This window comes from Leguminivora glycinivorella, chromosome 14 (assembly GCF_023078275.1).
Source record: "Leguminivora glycinivorella isolate SPB_JAAS2020 chromosome 14, LegGlyc_1.1, whole genome shotgun sequence".
Lineage (NCBI taxonomy): Eukaryota > Metazoa > Arthropoda > Insecta > Lepidoptera > Tortricidae > Leguminivora > Leguminivora glycinivorella.
Window position 1 is genome coordinate 14,437,629 of NC_062984.1, and position 22,752 is coordinate 14,460,380.

Below are 22,752 nucleotides of genomic sequence, written 5' to 3' on the forward strand. Positions count from 1 at the left end.
GATATGAAATCTTTCTATGAACTAATTTGAACTGAATTCGTTCAGCGGTTAAGATATAAAAAAAGTCACATACAAACACAAATTTGCATTTTATCAGCATAGATGTATTGAGCACCGCTGTACGGTCAAGCTTGCTAAGTAGTTCCGATATCGCAACATGTAAGCATCCTTATTCCAAAGTAGGTAGTAACTTTTATAATAACACGGAATGTAAGAGGCCGTCCCCGCTACACGCGCGCGTTGCGCTTATGAAATCAAGTAGTCACGTAAGCGAGTTTGCATTCACATTCCACCTTATACCTCTGACAAAAGGTCCACATTTCTATACGTTTTTATAGCCGTAACTGTGCCAACTGCGCCCACAACGTGTGATTTTTAAATATTTTGTAAGTTTTCTTAGTTAAAGTTTTTGCACACAAAATATTTAATATTACAGGTGTACCCTTGTTTCGCCGACAAACTTTTCATCAAATATCATTTCATCGACAACAAATCATCGAAATTTTAGTTCGAGTAATTTTGTTTCAACTACTATTTATTTGAAATTTTCTTAGTTATTATAAATACTATTCAACGAATATTGTTTCATCGCTGATTCGTTTCAAAGTACTTCAAATAGCAGAACTACAAAACATCGCAATTCATTTATTCGACGTATTATTAACAATACTTTCTCATTTGTCGTACTACACGTTAATAGATGTTTCTATTCTAGGAAACTTCAAATTGTCGATTTTATCGTGGCACATCACATATTTACGTCCATAATTAAACTATGACCATTGGCTTAAATCCTAGAGTAGATTTAGGTTAGGTTATAACTGTGACCACACACAAAAACGTCCGGCTTACAGAGTAGGTTTAGGTTAGGTTAGAACTGTGATCACACAGAATCAAACGGCTTACCAAGTAGGTTTAGGTTAGGTTAGAACTGCGACCTACACTACAACCAATGGCTTTTAAATTAGGTTTAGGTTAGGTTAGAACTGTGACCACACACAAAAACGACCAGCTTACCGAGTAGGTTTGGGTTAGGTTAGAACTGTGACCAAACAAACAGTTTACAAATTGTACAATTTTAGAAAGAAACATAATTGAAATAATATTATGCGTAATGAAATGAATTGTATTTAATGTAAAACAAAATGAAATGAAAAAAACACGAAATGAAATACCACGATATAATATACTCGGAATAAGTTATCTACGAAATAAAAGTCTACGGTTTGATTTTACTTGTGTCGATTGTTCTATGATATGAACTGTCGATGAAATGAAATTATTTGAAACGTTGTCTTTGAAATAATATTCGAACAAGTGTCTGTCGGCGATTCAAGGGTAAACCAATATTACAAGTAATTTACAACTAAGTATCTTTGTTGATTAGAGAAGAACAGTTCAACGGTCCTTTTAGTTTAGTCGATATCAAACATAATACGTTTTTTTCTACTCCAGCACTTAAATCTGTCAATTAGATTATTGTCAGCGGTATCCAAATTAAGTTCATTTGAGTAACGATGAGAAAGTCTATTTGTCTATAGGTTCATAGGATTACTGCTAGCAGTAATCATATGAATATAGGAGTTCTGTTAATTTTTTTTTAAAAGCACAACTTCCATTTATCAGGTATGTTTTCATTTACAGTAATAAGTAACTTTTAATAAATAATATAATATTTAGGTTCATAATTTAAATCAAGATGAAAAAATAAACTTAAATGCGTTTTACATATTAGATATTGCAAAACAAAGGTAAAAATCATAAGTTTATCCAATAATTTTACATTCGACATTTAAATATTCTTGAACGCAACCACATTTTTCGTAATTGAAAACCGGCTTATTTTCTATTTCTCTTGTCTATGGTATGTTTGACATTTGTAAACTTATCACGAAACTATTTGAACTATTTCGGTGGTGTGTAGTTTGTTTTAATTCGACGTTATTGTGCAAAAACATAAGTAATTATGAGTGATTCTGGTGAAAAATTCACTTCCGAAGAAATCAAGGCTATGGGCGCTCAAAGTGACTGACAATTTGTTACATGAAAAGTCAGATAAAGCGTACCAAAAATGTTATGATTGTTTTGACATGGAAATTGCAAAAAAATGTTTCAACTTTCTCTGAAACGGCGTTGTTGGCATATTTTGAAGAATTGTGCAACAAGTTCTCGCCATCAACATTGTGGACAGAATACTCAATGCTACGACGATCCACACAAATATTCCCATTCATTACATGAAGTAAGTAACTACCCCATTTTATTATTCTCGAATAGGTATGTATGTGGCTGTCGTAGAAAAAGTATAGTATACAATCGTAACATTATGAAGGCTATAAAAGTCTCGTACCTTACTTAGGCCACTCGGCAAGCCTTCGTGGCCTAACCGCGGTACTCAACTTTTATAGCCTTCATAACGTTACCGTTATATAATATACTATTATGCACTTTTGCACCGTACTCTTTTACAATGCGAGGAGAAAATCTCTGACTTCAACTGTTTGGTTTTATGTGTGACTCTCACTTAAATTTTTACATAATTGTAAACTGAGAAAACATATTGCGGAAAATCGTCCGTACTACAATACAATAGGTACAAATATTGAACCCAATTATGGACTTGTAAAGAATGCCGTAACGCATTAACGATTCTTTGTTGTTTTTTCTTCGTTTACAAAACTTATTATAACCTTTAAAAAACCTGTCTGTCCTTTAAAAAGCCTGTCTTCAATTTAAGGTTCAGTTTTAAATTCAAGTTGAAATGGTTAGTTAGTAAATAAGACAGTAATATTTTTTCAGATAAACGTCGAGACCGAAGTGACTTCGTCTCTTTAAGAAATCGTAGCGTCAAGTATTTACGTTACTCCGAAAGCTCTTCATTTCTCGGTATCATTTTAGTAAGAAAATAGGACAAGTTTAGTGTGAGTTGAACTCGAATAATGACGTTACTTATAAGTTATATTTTTATAAGTTACTAGCTTTTGCCCGCGGCTTTGCACGCGTTAGAAAAAGACAAAAAGTAGCCTATGTCACTCTCCATCCCTTCAAATATCTCGACTTAAAAAATCAGGTCAAGTCGTCGCTCCGTTTGGCCGTGAAAGACGGACAAACAAACAGACACACACACTTTCCCATTTATAATATTAGTATGGATAAAAATATGTATAGCTATTGTAATACAAGTCATTAAAGTAGTTTAATGACTTATAATTCGATACCTTTGGGTTCAATTGGCGTAAAGGACAAAATGCAGGTTTTCAGGAGAATCAAAAAACAACTTTTTTTTTAGAAAAATGTTTATCTTTTTTGTTTTTTGACCTATATTTGTGACGTTTATAGAAAAATATGTAGATTTTTAGTATCCTTAACCTAGTGTAGCAACCGTAGTGATAAACAAAACGGTTTAGAAATTAGATGGTTGTAAAGGACACGTCAAAATGCTATGAATGTTCTTTACACCCACGATTTTTTTGAACAATTCGAGTTGATAGGGTCGTAAGTGACGGTCTTAGATGATTTTTATACAAATTCGGGGCGTAAATGTAACCGGAATGGTACAAATGGCAACTGTTTTGAGCTTAGTTTACTATTAAGAAACTTGAAAAATGTATCAAAACGTAGTTAATATGGCATATAATAGCCACATTAGTGTTACAGTGTATATTTATCTAAATATTTAACAAAGACTAAGAACAAGACTATTTTATATCCAGTTTTGCAATAAAGAAACAACATTTGCTTAAAAACTATCTAATATTTTGGAAAGTTATTATTTTAGTACTCGCCGCTGTCTCAATAAGTTACGCATTCAGCATTTAATTCTAGCAGGGAAACGCTTTCGTAGTTTAAGTAAATATAAAAACACTAATGGTAACCACGTAAACTTTAATCAGCAACTGTGAACAGTAGACTATACTAAAACGACAGTAATTTTAAGTCTAAAGTAGAAAGAAGTTCTAAGAATAACTGAGAGATGAGTAGCGCAAGTTAGGACGCGTATACAAACTGTGACCAACTAATAAATAATAGTAACGGTAGTCAAGACTACCTAAGTACCTACTGTGTTGATTCATATTTTTGATAATTTTAAAACAGAAGATTGTTATTTAGTCTTTAAACCTGTTAAATAAGAATAATCTTAATTATGATTTCAATCCTAGAAATATAGTCAATGCTTTAGGTACCTTGGGTAAATAGCCAAGTCACCAAACGCTAACGCTCATTCGCTAGCAAGAAACGCACCTGTCATTGTCACACTAAATGTTAGTATAGTCTACTGTTAAAGTTTACTGCCGGCGTATCTGAATGGCAATCGTCGACGCCAGACGCCGACAGAAATCTGGCTGCAATACGCAAGAGCGATAAAGATATATATAGCTACGGAACAGATATTTTATCGTGAGCGTTTGTGCATTTGGGTACGTACCCTGATTACCACAGTGTTTTTTTTAATTACCTATACATCTCGCCGCAGTATAATAATACTACGAAAGCGTTTCCCTGCTAGAATTAAAGGCTGAATGCGTAACCTATTGACTATTGAGACAGCGCCAGCGGCGAATACTAAAATAATAACTTTGAATTTGTTGACAAAATATTAGATAGTTTTTAAGCAAATATTGTTTCCTTATAACAAAACTGGATATAAAATAGTCTTGTTCTTTGTTGTTGCTAAGATAGCTTAGATAAATAATACACTGCATTAAACTAATGTAGCTATTCTATGCCACATTAAGTACGTTTTGATACATTTTTCCAGTTTTTAATTGTAAACTTAGCACAACATTTGTACCATTTCGGTTACAATTACGCCCCGACTTTGTATAAAAATCATCTAAGACTGTCATTTACGACCCTATCAAATCGTGGTTGTAAAGGACGTTAATAGCATTTTAGCGTGTCCTTTACAACCATCTATCTTCTAAATCGTTTAGTTTATCACTACGGTTGCTACACCAGGTTAAAGATACTCGTAATCTGCATATTTTTCTTATACACGTCACAGATATAGGTCAAAAAACAAAAAAAAAATGGGTTTTTCTTTCTCTTGAAAACCTGCATTATATGTCCTTTACGACAATTGAACCCAAAGGTATCGATTACAGTTGCGGATAAAATATTTTTAGTACTGGTCGTAAAGGACGAAGAACAAAAAAACTTGTCCTTTACGCCCAACTTTACCACACTACTATAGAAAGTGATCCTTAAAAAGTAAGGGCTTAAAGGGCAACAATATATGTCAAGGTGACTTACGACTATATTTTTATTTGTCGATTTCCTTTACGACACCAATAATAATTTATAATTAATGACTTGATATTTATGCCCCTTCAGTTAAGCTATTTTTGCAAGTCCATAGTAGAAAATCTTGGTCGTAAAGGCAACTTTTTAAGAGATATCGAAATTTTAACTACACAGATCGATAGCGCTTGAAATTCTGAACAAAACTGTATATATAACTCCTTTTCGCCAAAATGTCCTTTACGCCAATTGAACCCAGAGGTATCGATATAGTAATCTAGTATCTTTCAAAAGTAAAATTTAGACATAAACTAGTTGATTTACCAAAAGAAAGAGTTACCGTTTCCTTTGTTTGTGACTACCACACTAGGTATTAGGTTAGGCCTATCCCATGGAGTCAGTTCAAACAATTCCATTTCAGGAACATTACTCCTACGCTTAAATAGAATTTATAAAATTACTATAAGAATACAGAGACTGGCTCTAAACTGCAGTATGATCACGGAAAACATACTTACACGTTCCGTTTTTGCCCATAGAAACCTAAAAATCATAAAATTTTAGAGATGCCGGTACGAGTAAGTATGTTCGACCGCGCGAATCCGTTTCAGCATGGGCAAATAAGTTCTCGCATTTTTCCGTCAATTCTCAGAATTTTGTAAGCTCATAAGATATTTTTTACGTCTATATTGTGTGAAAGACCAAGTTAGTGGTATACCGAAAATGTCTGAAGTAGTCTTCCTTGTGTAGTATCCCTGCACTCGCTACGGTACGTTGGAGCTTGGGGTCCGCTTTTACGACTAATCCCAAGTTCTGACGTAGGCACTATTTTTACGAAAGCGACTGCCATCCTGACCTTCCAATGCGAATGATAACTAAGCTTTTCCTTAACCGAAAAACGACTGGCAAATATGAAATGACATTTTGCACATAAGTTCTGAAAAAAACTTTGGTATGTGTTGAACCCCCGACCTCCGGATTGAAAATCGCACGCTCTTACGCCACCAGCACTTCATAATGGAAAATAATGTGTAAAAAAAATTATTTTTACGTCAACGACAGATCCTTACAGCTGTGACCTTCTCAATTAAAAAGTTTGTCGCTTAGGTATCATAAGGACAAATTGACGTATATCTTTATAAGAATAACCTTTCAGAACGTTCTTAGAGAAAGTTCCAATGCGATAGCTTTCGCTTGAGAAAGCCACAAATTTTGCTTAACCCACGGCCATAAGCGAAATAATTTACGAGTATTTAATTACTATCGGCAAAGGATCCTACTCAAAAGGTAAGGTGATTACGCCTACGGTAAAGCTGTACCTTAGATTATTTGAGTAATGCCAAGAATGTCTTCATCTCTCTTGGGGCCAATACAAAACTTCGTGTTAGGTGCGTGCCAGCTATGCCCCTTGTTAATTACTGAAGATTTATCTGAAGAATAGTGCTGTACATCTCAATGGATTCACGTACATCAAATATGAAGTATCTTAATAATGTACGTACATAATTATATTAATATAAAATAGGTACGACAATTTTTGAAATAAAACTATGGAAACGGATTAAATCGCGTATAATAATGCATTTACAATTCATCCCGACGTTTCGAACACTTTACAGCATTCGTGGTCGACGGGTGACGAATGCTGTAAAGTGTTCGAAACGGGATGAATTTTAAATTCATTACACGCGATTTAATCCAGTTCCATAGTTTTATTTCATGAGTAACTATCGCGGTAACCGAAGACAATATTACGACAATTTTTTTTCATGAATCAAATATACATAGAAAGAATATGAATAGGATATGTTTTTGACAATAGTGACGTTATTGTTTGAAGAAATGTATACTATACACGGTGTAATGCGAGGAAACCGAAATATTACAAGTGTATTCCTAATTGCATTTCAAGATTAAAATGTAATATAAACTTTTTGGATTTAAACTATTTGTATCACATTTTTCTATGTTTTGACAACAAAAATGCATTCAATGGCATGGCTCGTATTACAAAAATAGATTCCATAGTGAATATTAGCTACAAAAAATATCTTGCGATAATTTCGCAGCCTAAACCTAGCGCCAAGAATAACCCATTGAATTGAAGAATAATCCAGAAGGTTTAACGTATCATTCGTATAAGCGACAGGAGAATTTTATGTCCTCGCAAATCCCTAAATTCAAAACAAATGCGACTGTTTACAATTGCCTGCCCATTGAAACGTGAAACACTCATCAGAATTTAAATCACAAAAATGCCGTGCGACTGGCTTTTACTGGCCCAATATAAAGCCGCAGTCGGGCCTTGGGCTTTATATTAGATCAGAACTCTGTACGGGACAATTTACAATATGTATTAGTATGTTGCTTTAAATATCAGTTTTAAGTGTAGACGCGTATTTCCATAGTTATAACTAACATTCCGTAAGGTATTGTGAGAACCTGAGAACGCGTTTTCACTTGGTATTAAAAGCTATAGGGTGTCAGTAGTTGTTACAGCAAGCGCGTGGTGGAATCTATTTTTGATTACTTCTAGTTATCCAAGGAGAAATTTTCAAAGGCAAAAATTTGAAAATTACTTTGGAAATCCGCTAATAACGCGCCATTTTCGTAGTAAAGCGTGGAACAAGATTGACGAAAATATTTCCTTGTTTGGCCTGTAGTGTAAACACACATAGAAATTTCGTTATACAAGGTCTTGAAACAGCTTAAAAGTCGAGTTTACGAGAGCGCCTGCGCCCGATTAAAAACAGAAACCTAAAATTCATCTAAACTTTAAAAAATTACATCGTAAACCGAGCTTTAATCAAAAACGACAGCTGTCAACTTCACGTGCCCCTTGTAACCGGGATTTTATTATTTTTACTAAGTTTATGGTGGCGAAGCAAGAGCTTCATTTTAAAGTTTCTCCGGTTTAATCTTAGAGTTTTAAATAGTAGAGTATCTTTACTTTATTCTAATATCCGCCTTTTTAGTAATGAGTTTTCTTGAATGTTTTCGAACGGTATCTGGTTAATCTCCTAGGGTTTTATTACAAATAGTCCAAAATATGGAATAATTATATTTATTTTTAATAGTATTTAAAACTATTACCAAACGTCCTTACTGACATTAAAAGTACCTAACGGCTTTCTGAAAGGATCAGGTCGTTGTGATATGCGAATCTCAGATTTTTGTTTTCTATGTGTGACACAGAAAAAGTGCCAAGAAGATACAACCTTATTTTCATACGATGAGGTTGCGTATATAATTATGTTTTTGGCGCTGCTTATTTTCGTCATAACGACTGTGAAATCTTGAGCGTTGCGAGAGTTTCAAGGCTCACGATGGTCAAACAAATTTTAATATACATATAATAACTAGCCAGTGAAAGACAAAATTATTAACTGCACCAACACAAGGAAACTCCTAACTCTAAAACATCGAACTAAATTAAATGCATCAATTTATTGTATTAAACATGTATTTATTCAAGACAAGATCATCATTCAAAAGTCAATTTCACTTTTGGACAGCAAGTTTGTATGAAATTACTTTGCACTCTTGTAGGTAAAAGAATCTACTACCACAGGAGTGTCTTCACCAGTTGGTGTGGTGAAAATTAATTTATGATATTTAGATTCACGCGAGACCTAGAGCGAATGTCGTACTTGAACCCACGGCACTCAACAAAGCATTAAATTTCACACATAATTTACGCTGAATAGAGGAGCAATTAAGCGAACACTTGGGGTGTCTCATTGAAGTCTTGTGGTTTTTGCTGTCGAGAAGCACCTAAGGCGTAAATTATATCAAAGTGATTCAAGTATAAAATGGTTAGTACACAATAATATAGAAATAGTGTTGAGAAAGGAAGGAGGAAGGATGTTAAAGAAGACCTTTATTAAAAAACCGGCCAAGAGCGTGTCGGGCCACGCTCAGTGTAGGGTTCCGTAGTTTTCCGTATTTTTCTCAAAAACTACTGAACCTATCAAGTTCAAAATAATTTTCCTAGAAAGTATTTATAAAGTTCTACTTTTGTGATTTTTTTCATATTTTTCAAACATATGGTTGAAAAGTTAGAGGGGGGGGGGACGCACTTTTTTTTCCTTTAGGAGCAATTATTTCCGAAAATATTAATATTATCAAAAAACGATTTTAGTGAACCCTTATTCGTTTTTTAATACCTATCCAACAATATATCACACGTTGGGGTTGGAATGAAAAAAAAATATCAGCCCCCCACTTTACATGTAGGGGGGGTACCCTAATAAAACATTTTTTTCCATTTTTTATTTTTGCACTTTGTTGGCGTGATTGATATACATATTGGTACCAAATTTCAGCTATCTACCTATTTGAATACATTTTATCTTTTTTTTTAACGGAATGTCGGATCTTCTTTAAGTAAAATGAGCCAGCTGATGATTTAAGGTAGTTTCCCTCCAGGGCCTTATTATTTTTCCACACTGTATATGTATAAAAGTAGTAGAAGTACATGGTTTACAAATATTGATGAAAATCACCTACTTTCAAAGTAAAATGTGTGCACAGGATTAAAACATTTGAACCACAGACAATTTGACCTATATCGTTTATACACGTACGGACAGTATATTCGTAACTCGTTTCGATTAAAAGAACCTCTCTGTCGTATTTTAATTCATCGCCACTTGTATCGTAATGTACGTTCATTTATGACGATTTTTACAACCGTTTATTTCAGACTCATAACGGACAAACTCTCGGACTGTTTGTTTTGGGTGACCAAACACATGGTCTATGCAAAGTTTGGGTTCAATGAGGCCACATTATAATTCCGATATTGGTTATGCATTGGCATTTCCATTACTTACTTGCCTACATAATCTCCCACAGTTTGATCGTTGGCTAACCGAGCTTTCGGTTCAAATGTGTACTAAATATGTAGGTATGGTTACCGAGGCAGGGTATTATTAAAGTATTTAGCATAGAGCTTCCAGGTCATTTGTGTCCATTAGGGTGTCCACTAATGGTAACAGTCATGGGCCAGCGGAATGCTCTCGAAAATGGTTCCGCTGCATTTAGCCCGGCAGCCTGTGAAAATAGTTTTTGTGTGAATGGTCCACTTTTAAAATAATGATCGTTAGTTTAATCTCTCTGTAAGCGGGTTTAAATTGTAACTAATTTGGACGTAGACAATTCCTTTAATTGCACAATTGGACCTCAACTACTTAGACTTAAGGTGTTAAACGATCATTGATCTTTCTAATCAAATAATATTAACCATCAATATTCTAACAATAAACAAAACAAAAGTCATCCAGTCGTATCTAAAATAATCCTTTCACAGCATAAGTATTTAGTCAAAACGTTCGCATTTGTCATGCTGGGTAGATGAAAACGAATAAAATACGCATGAAACGGAATATTAACTACATACATAAATGTAATAGTTCCAGCACTGTGAATCCTTGTGCTGCATACACAGCCACGGGGAGTGAAACTTATTAAAGTTATTAATTTACTTGTTTATTTATTTTAGCTGCTGCAGTTTCAAATTAATTTAAGTAATTAAAATAGTAAGACGATAATATTTTCGTATGACTAGGCTATACTTATGAATCTGACCAACAAATTTATGTTCAGCGGCGGTGACGTCAAGGCGTACATTGAAGGTACGTAATATTTATTCTGTGTGATATATTTTATTAACAAAAATATGATTGAGGAGTACAATATTTAATTTAATTATTTTCTCATATACAGGAAAGACCCGATATAATAAGAGTACCAATTCATTCCAATCCGAACCTAGTTTGACCTGCAAAACGGGCGCTGTGATAGCGCCGGCCTAACAGTTATAGTCCCCGGAATAGCCGAAGTATCCGCACTCGTCGTGTATTACCCGTTTTATTGCAACCAATTTTATTTTATACCCCTTCATATTCCCATCGACCGCACAGAAAGATCACCTGCAATTTGTAAGTGCATTAAAATATTTATATCGTACGCTGGAATCTGTTGAATCCGAAACGTTTCGTTAAACCGTGTTCTATGAAAAATGAAAAGGATTTTGTCAGTACAATAAAAATATTCTTACGTTGCAGCGAAACTCTTTGTTCTAAGATAAAGTATGCGTCCACTGCGTGCTAGTTTATTTAAATATTTGTAATGTGATGTTTATGCTATCTCATATTCTGGTAACTGCAATACTTTATCGGTTTCTAATGACGTCTCGTAAAAATTTGCGGAAGATAAATTGTACATTGAAGCAATTCGTGGTTATTAAACGCCATCACTTTTTATTTGGGTATTTTACGGCTGGCTTCATTGTTCCTTGTTTATTTTCTTTATGATTAGATATAAAACCACGTAGCCTTTCCATGAAGCCTGATGGTCTTTCACAAAGGGTTTGGTTATCTATTGCTTCAACTGACGAACACCTCTCGAGTTTTTCTTGGCAGTTATTATAAAAACCTCGCGGAATTGTCCCACGGTTGACGATGGTCCTATCAGCCACAGAAAATGCTACTGACTCACTCTACATTCAGTAATAAATCCTAAATGGATGGTGTACGCGAGAAACTTTGGGAAATTAATATAACAGGATTATACGATATGTAAATCTAGTTTACTAATAACTCTAAGCATATAAATATCGATTTATATCATTGACTGACTTGATATGTATATATGTATTAATCAGTGCAACCAGGCCCAATAACGTTGAAAACTCATTGCATGTTTCAGAATTTCAAGAAGACAAACTCATTAATCGTATTATAGAGCGAGTAGGTAATTATGGGCATATTAATTTTGTTATCATGACCCAGCAATAACAACAATATGATTTTCATGCATAATTTGTAACAACCGTCATAAGTAAGAAAACTTGTCATATATGAGATAAAACATGAAAAATCTCGCGTGGCCCATCTCTAAAATCTCAAAAGACAACATCTTTCTCTCTCTCTCTCTCTCTCTCTCTCTCTCTCTCTCTCTCTTTCTGGGCTAAATTCAAACTGTAAAGAGGATGTGTTACACCGAAATACATGTAGATGTATTACATCGAACAATTTATTATTAATTAATATAGTAAACTCCAAATATACGCAGCCAATGAGTGGCGGGATTAATAAAATATTCTAGGTTTTTAATATTTTCACGAAATGCAATGGTTAAGTTAAAAATCATAAACAAAATTACTCAGTTCAATGTGTTGATTATATGACTGTGTCAAAAATTCATCAACGGAGCAAGCATCCTGTGACTTGAACCTTAAATCTCCAGGTTTGTAGACAATGGCCAACTTATACAGAGATTCCCGAGTTTGTGTCGCAGTAAAAGGCATTAGGTACGAGATAAGATTCCCATCGGTGCGAATTTTACCCTCTTTAAGCTGTTAATTTTAACAGTGCCTTTTACAGTTTACACCTACAAAGCGAAATGGTGTCAAAAAACTGTGAAAATATTTTGCATGATTCGTGAAATAAGTTTTTAAAGTCGAAACATTACCTACGAAGTAAGAACAATCGTTTTTTTAGCTTACTGTTAAGATAGACTTTTACAAACTTTGACTAGAAAATAATAATTTATTATACTAACAACGAATTATCATTGAATGTTTAGCCCATAAGTTTTACCCAGCATTAAATAATTGGGATATGCATATTGTATATTACAGAACAGATAACATTACGTCGTTTCTATAGACCGCAGAGCGGCCATAGTATGAAAACAACGACCGTAGAATTTAATATATGCAGGCAAGCCAGACAATGCAGATTCTTACTGGCATATTCTAGAATCCTCGGCTCCAAGTTAATACATCTTGTAGAAAATTTCGTACCGTCCCCCATACGTATTAGCTTGTCAAGAAACTCGATTCGACAAGGTTGTAAGATAAAGTTTTGTAGACCTTTGGGCATTTTTGATTACGCCGCTATCAAGTTTGCTTCAATTAATCTTCGTATATTTCATTAGACAAAGTTCAATGTTATGAACTTTATTTTGCGCACAACATAGAATACCTATTCCAATGTTATCGATAAAATCTGGTATCTGAAGAGCGCGGTTAAAGGGCAATCATAACTAACAAATTTTATTTATCTCAGGACAAAGAAGTGTATTAAGATGTAATAGCTCCCACATCTATTAATATAAATTGATTTTAGCTATAAGCTTATTGTTAGTTTTAAGTGTTTGTAACCCATAACTTGCATGCCTGGATTATCTGTAAATATAAGTTGGTTAAATAAATAATAATAAATAAATAGTTATTTTCAGTACAGATGGTGTTTTTTTTTACGCACTAGTGCGAGAAGTAGTGCATTATATGCCAGGTCGAAACTTCAGAGGCTCATCTGTACTGAAAAACGTCGTACGATACACGTGCGAAAAGGAAATTCGTAACTCGTGTCGATTTAAAACACTACCTTCGGTCGTGTTTTAATTTATCGCCACTCGTTTCGAACTTCCTTTTTTACGCTCTTGTATCGTATGTACTACAGCACACATGATGCTGCTTTATCGCACTAATGCGATAGTCAAACCTTCAAAGGTCTCGTACTCGTAGTGAAAAACGTACGATACATTTGTGAAGAGGAAATCCGGAACTTGTGTGTATTTACAACACTCCTTTCGGTCGTGTTTTAATGTACCTAGGTATCGCCACTCCTTCCATACCTCCTCTTTTTGTTTTATAAGGTGGCAGAGCTGCTGTGCTATCAGCCTATTGGTATCCGAGCAAGTAAAAATGGAATCTTGACTGTTGACTTGTTTGACTTGGCAAACGGATAAACGACTCCCGTAAATAACACAAAATATATCACCAAACTAACACGAGGAAATTAGGTGCTAACTGTAAAACATTACAAACTGAACACAATACAAAATATTTACGATTTAAAATCATCACTTCAAAGTCAAACCTGAGCAAACAGCCAACACGAGTAACAACGCGTAACCAATTCAGTTTTTTTTTTTACTTTGACAGAAAGTTGGATAAAATAGAACTTTTTTATCAGTTTTTAAAGTACAAAGAGCGCCTTTACGAGGTAGTGTGGTGAAAAATAAGTTGAATGGGTAACTTCCGTTCCGGAATCTACACATTGTTGATGTCCTCATTGGGTGATTTGAATATGAGTCATATTATGTAAATGGTGGGTGGGTACTATAAGGAATACCCCCCGAGGGAGAGGTCAAAATGTTTTATGTAAAAACATCTTTGGGTTGAAGATTCAATTTTGGATGTTAAAGATCTCGTGACACAGAAAATAAGCGATTATACTCTTTTAAAAAAGAGTTTTAGACGTGCTAATGAGACAGCGTATTAAGATAATAATTTACTACTTACAGTATATGATTATAAGTTCGTTGATTTTCGTTATAGAAATGTCAACCGATAACAGCATGTTGTAGTATTTTTATTACTGTGTAGGTATCGCAATGATTTATACATAAGTATGTATAGAATATTATATTTTGAGTATGTATATAATTTGTTGTTGTTATAGAATATTTTTGGATTTTATACTAAAAAGCTGTAATCTCATGTAAGCGCGGTCGCGGTAAAGTGCGAAGGGAACGGTCAAATTCATATAATTTAATTTTACTTTAATGATTCCGTTTATTCAACAAAGTTCCTACAGTTAAAAACTTTACTTTTGTCATCGATCACTATATTATTCGTATACCTACTCATCTGTCATTCAATACTCTATTTTTTAATAAGTGTGTCATTCGTATTCTCTCTATGCCTCTTTATTTACAAACACCTCTTTTTTACAAAGTAAAAAAGCGGTTGAAAGCGGCATTACAATTGCAGCAACAGTTGATTTTGTCGGCAATACATTTAGCGGAGCAGCGCCGAGTGCGTTAAGTGGCGCCGATTATAACAGTCATCAGCCGCTGTTATGTTTCACTCAGTGCACTATTAACTCTTCCACAAAAGTGAATTCATTAGCTAAGAGCTTTTGTGATGGCAATAATTACAGTAACAAAGTGTTTTATGCATTAGTTGTATTGACTGTTCGTTAGTGAAGTATTGGTCACTTAGTCAAGCCAACAGTCGCTTTGACAAAGAAATGCTTGTCTATCTATCACTCTTCCATATTAGTATGACGGTGGCAGTTGAGTTTTGATAAGAGCGTGAGCTATATACCTTTTGTCTACGGGTAATGTTACCGTTTGCTTGTAACTTGTATGGCAGCACTTGCACAAAACAGAGTAGAGATTAAAAATAAATAAATATTGGGGACACCTTACACAGATCAACTTAGCTCCAAACTAAGCAAAGCTTGTACTAAGCGACTATATACATACTTAAATAGATAAATACCTACGTAGTTATATGTCACAGTTTCGTTTTCTTTCAACCCCTTATTTGCCAAGAGTGGCACTGAAACCTGAGTAGTTTCATGTGCTCTGCCTACCCCTTCATGGGACACAGGCGTGATTGTATGTGTATGTGTTACATATATACATAGAAAACATCCATGACTCAGGAACAAATGTCTGTACTTATCACACAAATAAATGCCCTTACCGGGATTCGAACCCAGGACCGCGGCTCAGCAAGCAGGGTCACTACCGACTGAGCCAGACCGGTCGTCGAAAAAGTCTCAACATTCTAGTGCTGTCCCTTTGAATCAATATGTGCGAGAAAACGAGATGGCACTACAATGTTGCCACTTTTTAATTTCAAGTCTTTTTTTAACCCCCGACGCAAAAACGAAGGGGTGTTATAAGTTTGACGTGTCTGTCTGTCCGTCTGTCTGTCTGTCTGTCTGTTTGTCTGTCTGTCTGTGTGTGTCTGTCTGTGGCATCGTAGCTGCCGAACGGATGAACCGATTTCGATTTAGTTTTTTTTCATTTCATTTCATTTGTTTGAAAGCTGAGTTAGTCGGGAGTGTTCTTAGGCATGTTTCATGAAAATGGGTCCACTATGTCGCGGTCGGGGGTTTTTTCAAAATTTTAATTTTGTGGTTAAGTTATATATTATTGCCAAGCTGTATCATACATCGTCCAGCCAAATAATCCTAGGTGGTTCCCCTTAAAACCTGAAACTACTGGGATGCATTAGAAGCGGCTAGAACGACAGACAAACAAGCGTATTTTAGGTACCGCATAATTTTTGCATGCAGATAGAAGAGAAGATTGCTTGAAGATAACTAAGTTTCAAATTTATATGTTTAGTTTGAAAAGTTAACTCGGTTCATATGCACTTATGCACACAAACAAATTACATACATACACACATCACACTGCCGCCAACTCGAAACCCGATGACGATGACGTCATTCTGGATAATCTTATGACCATTTTACTACTCGAAGCTCTCGACTCGAGTTCATCAAATATTACTTATTGATACAACTTTTGGGGTATTTACTCTCGAAACACCATTAATTGTTTGCTATTTTCGCTTCGTTAAAGATGAACTTCATTTTATGATATCGTTATGACTTAATAAATGTTTTTATATGTTTAACTGCATTTTCTAGATTCAGTCAAAGATATGTTGGCTATGGTTTTGTCAGCATCGCCAGTGCAAAACGTCAAACTTCGAGGAAAGTATGACTTTTATTCAACCCTTACCTTTGCAAGAAGAGGGGCTTTCAAAATCGTTGCCGCCTTAGTGTAGCCTGCTCTAATTATTATCTATGTGACAATAGTGCTTATTCATAGTCGTATTTCCTGAAGCGCAGTGGAGAACTTCATTTTAACCCTGAACACCCTATTCGCAGTATACGCTAGGACATTAACTTTGTGTTTTGATGAGAACGATGCCTGTTTTACTGTTATTACACCATTTCCGATCTTCATAACTGAGCTTTTCTGATTCAGAGTATGATTTACAACGGAAGGGAACATTGAGTTTATCGGACAGTGAGCTATGTTATCGGTTGGCTGAATTTGGGGGTGCTTATCGTGACAAAGTAGGTATAGTTAGGTGTAAAATGTGTTGAGTTAATATAATTAATATTAGAGTTTTGAATACGTAAAATAAATATTTTGATCTAAATATTTACTTAAGAATCACAAATATTGAATAAATAGATATATTTTATATGGTTCCATGTTTTACAGTTAGTATTTTTTAACCCCCGACGCAAAAACGACGGGGTGTTATAAGTTTGACGTGTCTTTCCGTCTGTCTGTCTGTCTGTTTGTAAGTCTGTGTGTGTGTCTGTCTGTGGCATCGTAGCTCCCGAACGGATGAACCGATTTAGATTTAGTTTTTTTGTCTGAAAGCTGAGTTAGTCGGGAGTGTTCTTAGCCATGTTGCATAAAAATCGGTCTACTATGTCGCAGTCGGGGGTTTTTTCGAAATTTTAATTTTGTTTATTTAATCTTCGTGCTTTGAAACCCTCGCAACGCTCAAAATTCCACTTCTTCTGGTTTCTCTCACACTTATTATATTCAGTTATAATTCATTTAATCATCCTCCTTGCGTTTGACTACTTTGACAACTAATCCCAAGATTTGGCGTAGGCACTGTTTTTTTTTTAAATTTATAATTCATTTAATATTTGTATGAAAACGAAAAAGGATTATTTTTTGAAATTCAACAAAAAGCGATATGCTCATAGTAAATTGCCATGATAATGCAACGCTAATGAAGCTAAAATACCAGGTCCCGTAGCCGCATGGCATTTCTGCGACGCGAAACGAAAACGAAACGCCGCGAAAGGTAGTCTGGCTCTGTCGCGCCAATACGTAAGAGCGATAGGGATAGATATCTGCGAGCGTTTCGTTTCGTGAGCGTTTCGTCAGCGTTTGTGCCATTGGTGGCTACGCACACAGGTATGAAAGTAATTAACATAAATATAGGTAAAATGTTAATTAATTATTCAGCTGTTAAGGAATAATGGAGTATTTACGTTAATTGACTATTTACTCGTAATTCGTTAACAGGAATAATAGCACTTGTTAATTAATTTTCGGATTTATAAAGCATTCATTCAATAAATTATTAATGCTGGTAAAAATAACACGTCGTGTATAATTATGAACGCAATTCCATATAAGGTATACAGCGGGGCAAATCTCTTCCATTATTACACTATGATGTTAAGTTCTACACGTATCCACTGAACACGCCTACCTATTCTTTTTCAGATTATATATATTTTTATACATAATCAACCTTAAAGCAGAATGGATTTACCCAAGTTTGAAGTTAAGCGAGACAATTGTCAATAAATAAAAATATTTTACATTTCAGTACTATTACAAATTGTAGTCTAAATCAGACGACAAATAATAAGGGTTGCTTAGCTCAAATTTGAGCAATTAAAGTGAAAGAGATACATTCCCAGCTAGCCGGCTTGCAACTATTACAGACGTATATGTATATTAAACAAAATATGCGCTAGCTGTGTACAGCGTCTGCATTTAAATAACATCGCGACTAAACTTTTACCCAGATTTCATCCATGGGCACCGGCGCCAGAAAATTATCAACCAAGCGAGAAATTTAAGTAGCCGTGAACGGCATAAAATTAACTAAGTCTCTTCGCGAGTTGCCAGACTCAGTATTAAGGTCTTAAGGTGGCGGATTAAGCACACATTCGCTAACTTAATTCATTCGCAAGTTAGATTTGCGCAATTGAGTAATACATTCATTAGGTTAAGGACGCAGATCTAATATATTCCTGTTCTAACCTAAGTGTAATTGCAATTATATTTTTGATTATAAGATTCACGTAGGTATACTAGTCTGAATATGAACTAATAATGAATTTCAGTCCCATTGATTCGTACTCGTTGTACATTAAATACCTATATCGTTATCTGAGTACCCACAATATAAGCCTTCTTGAGCTTAGTTCCACATAAAATTAGTCAATCTGTGTAAGGATGTCCTATAATATTTAGGCATTTATTATTTATTTTGTCAAATAATAAATACAAATATCATATTATGTCATAGTGTTTGATTATTGTCAAATGCGTGTACAACGAAACGCAAGTACAGGCTATTATTAATGTTCCAATACTCTTTCATGTAGTGTCAATAAACTGTCAGTGACAGTGAGTGCATTTGTTTTAGTACAGACGATTATGTTATTCATGTTTGGAATGAACTGAGGAACTTCTAGAACATCCATAGAGAGGCAGCCATTGCATTGCGAGACTGACTGTGATCACAGTCAGCTGATACAAATGTAAACACTTTTTAATTTATAATAATACACGAAGTGCTCTTTAACTATTGTTTTATTCATAAACATTACATCATAAACTGTATATGTCTATCTATCATGACATAGTTTCATCCCTTCCATCTCTTTCACTATCTAAAAATCCAACGGTATTATGACGCAGCGTACAACTGCGACTATTAGTATGTACATTTTGGCAAACCACACATTTTAGTAAGCCGCAGTGATTGCAGGGTCCATCCCGACCGACTGTTGCCGTCACGTGATCACATTTTCTGTTTCAACCAGCATCCAGTGCAACGAAAATGTGAACACGGGTAGAAAATAATACTAGTAAATACATTAAAAGACACAGACATCTCTTAGTCACTCCCTCGTGGCTGAGGATAGTGACCAATAGTGATCAATAGTGATGTCGATGTCCCTCTATTTGGCAGGGGCTAGAGCCGTATGGGCTCCCTTTGCGTGGAACCACAAGGTTTTTGGTGGTGTCAAGCAAAGGTAGGTCGGAAACTTATAATAGAATCTCCATAAACGTTAATTGTTCTGCTTCCTACTTAATTTTCTTACAAATAATTGATTTGGGCCGAGGATATCGTTTAAGTACAATGTCAGCTTTCGTGACGGAACATTTCTACTTATTAGCAAAGACATTAAAGACATTAGGTTTTAATGGAGATAGATGACTTAAACCCTTGTGAGGCGTGGGATTTTCCAGATTCCACGGCATACAAGTGATTATTGCCATTAGGATCTATCGAATGTGTCTCTATGACGTTTATAATTTTGTCTGACATTGGACCGTGAACTTCGAACAATAAGACGCACACTCATTCCGCTATGCTACCACTGCTTTTAAATTCAAAATACAGCTTTTATTCAAGAATACATACTGTTTCGGTTCATATTCAATAAAATTCGCTTGAAATTAAAGTAAATCAGTGCGTTAAATTATCACACTCGTAAAATTTTACAATTATTGCTACTCACTATTAGCTGCCTTTTCGCTCTTCATTTTAAACAGCTTTACGTTACACGAGCTGCTAGTGTGACTCAACATTTCACCACAAATAATCCCACTAATTATCGATTCCGTGTAAAACGATTCAAAAAAGCACTGTGTGTATGCAGTTGCGCATTTATACCTCAAATAGTTTCAATATGAGCGGCGCGATCTCGTGCAAAACGAATTTGTGCCGAAACTAAAATTCGTGATGCCCGCGTCCCAGATGCGTTATTTTTGTTGCGGCCACGCTGCTGTGTTCATTCAATTTTATTAACAACATTATTTACTTTCGGCATGGCTCGTTACGCGGCACATTTATGCTTTTCTGGGGTTCCCAGGGATATGCAAATACGAGCCCCAATGCAAATGATATCGTCTAGTATGAAAAAAATATTATGTCCTAACTTCGACCTCAAAATTCAGGATGAATTAGATGATTAGTAGAACATGTAACATAAAAACAAGAGAGCTTATAATGCATATTTTATTTATTCAAAACATAAATTAACAATTTTCCTCACTAGTAAACAAAAAAACATAATTTCACCAAATGTAACACTCGCAAAAAAGTTCGTCTTCAGCGTAGCCGATGCAGAAAAGAACAACTACCACTTGGTGGCGTCACCTTTTGCATCTAAAACGGCCTTAATTCTGAGCGGCATTGTATCTACCAACTGTCTATACTCCTCAGGGGTTATTCCATTCCAGACACCCACAAGTTTCTCCTTAAAATCAGCTTTGGATTTAGAAGGATCTTTTCGCAACTTTTTCTTCATTTACCACTACAAAGTTTTTATGGGAGACAAGTCTGGACTGCTGGATGGCCATGATATGGTAGGAATTTGTTTTTGTTTCAGCCACTCCATCGTTGTCTTGCCAGTATGACATAAGGCACCATCTCGTTGAAAAGTAAATCCATTTATATACTTGAACTTTCTTATAGACGGTAATGAACTCTATTCCAAGATGCTTTTGTATTTCTCTGCATTGACGGTTCCATCTATAAATTGCAGACATCCCACACCCTGTGCCGACATACAGCCCCAAATCATTTAAAGATGCTGGAAACTACACCTTGCGTTCAAGACAGTCTTTGTGAAATGCATCTCCTTTATCTTGAATGACTTTACTTCGTTCATCGCCAACTATGACTTCAAATTTGGATTTGTCGCTCCATATTATTTTTCGCCACTGATCGGCAGTCCAGTTTCTGTACTTTTGTGCAAATTTCAACCTGTTAGTTTTCTGCTTTTGAGTAAGTAATGGTTTCTGTTTAGCGGTGTGAAAACCGAAGCCCATTATTTTCATTACTGTCTTTCAGGTATCGACTGAAATGTTTATTTTGATCGCGTCATGCCATAGTTAGGTAAGTTCTCCTGCTCTTGCATGACGATTTTTCCTGATGATGCTCCTCAAAATCCTGTTTTCTCTTTGGCAGTTATTCTTCGACGGCCAGATTTTTTTAAACAGGAGACGGTTCCGTGTTTTAGTTGATGCTGGATGATTGTATGCGCCGTAGATCTTGGCAAAAAAAGGTCTTTGGATATTTTGGAACGTAGATTTGCCGCTATTGTTACTGGAAATTATAATTTTCCTCACTGATTCAGGCACCGACTTACCTCTTGCTATTTTGGTATAAAAATGTTGTAGAATAATTATATTTTTTACAGAATTTACCTTTTTATGTAGCCGTATATCATATCAGACGACTTATAATATTATTAATTCAATTTAAAATATTATTGTATAATATTAATCTTACTAAACTATTTTTATTTAAAATAGACGACCTATTATGCCTCAAATATGAACTAGGCGTATTTTTTTGCTTTAGATATGTTATTTTTATGATATGATTATATTAAAACATATAACATTAGGGCATTTTGTACGGCGCAAGATTAAACTAGTTTTAATGGCTTAGTGTGTCGTGTATTCCATTTATCATCAAAGTCAATCTGGGTTTAAATACCAGTTTCGGAAATAAATATCGCACGTTGAAGTGTGACTTAGACGATATCATTTGCATTGGGGCTCGTAATATGTCCGTCGGTTCTACCGACCGTAAACATCGACAATTCTGAATAAACCGTGGAAAAGAGAGTTATAAAGTTGCATCAAAATATATTCGTGAAAATAGTACTCAATAAAATACGAATATTTTGCACACATTTTGAGCAAAACGAGTCTTGTCTTTATTCACTCGTCCTGCACATACTCTGGTGATAATGAACGTGGAAGTTATTGGTATACACGGTGTATACACAATAACCTATGGTTTTCCACAAAATGCTGAGTCCAAAGAGAGGAACGAGTATAAAGTAGCCACTCAAAATAATAATAGAATTGTATTTAACTATAAACTCTGACGACCAC

General features: G+C 35.0%; 1 protein-coding gene across 1 annotated transcript in view; it reads right to left on the bottom strand.

Annotated features, from left to right (window-relative positions):
* The window catches only part of LOC125233620 (voltage-dependent calcium channel gamma-4 subunit), a 113,269-nt gene extending 92,718 nt beyond the window's left edge, over positions 1 to 20,551 (bottom strand). The window contains exon 1 of the mRNA XM_048139680.1: positions 20,361 to 20,551. Within this exon, the coding sequence (XP_047995637.1) occupies positions 20,361 to 20,430 (70 nt within the window). The 5' untranslated portion in view covers positions 20,431 to 20,551. The remainder of the gene's footprint in view (positions 1 to 20,360) is intronic.
* Positions 20,552 to 22,752: the final 2,201 nt, after the last annotated feature.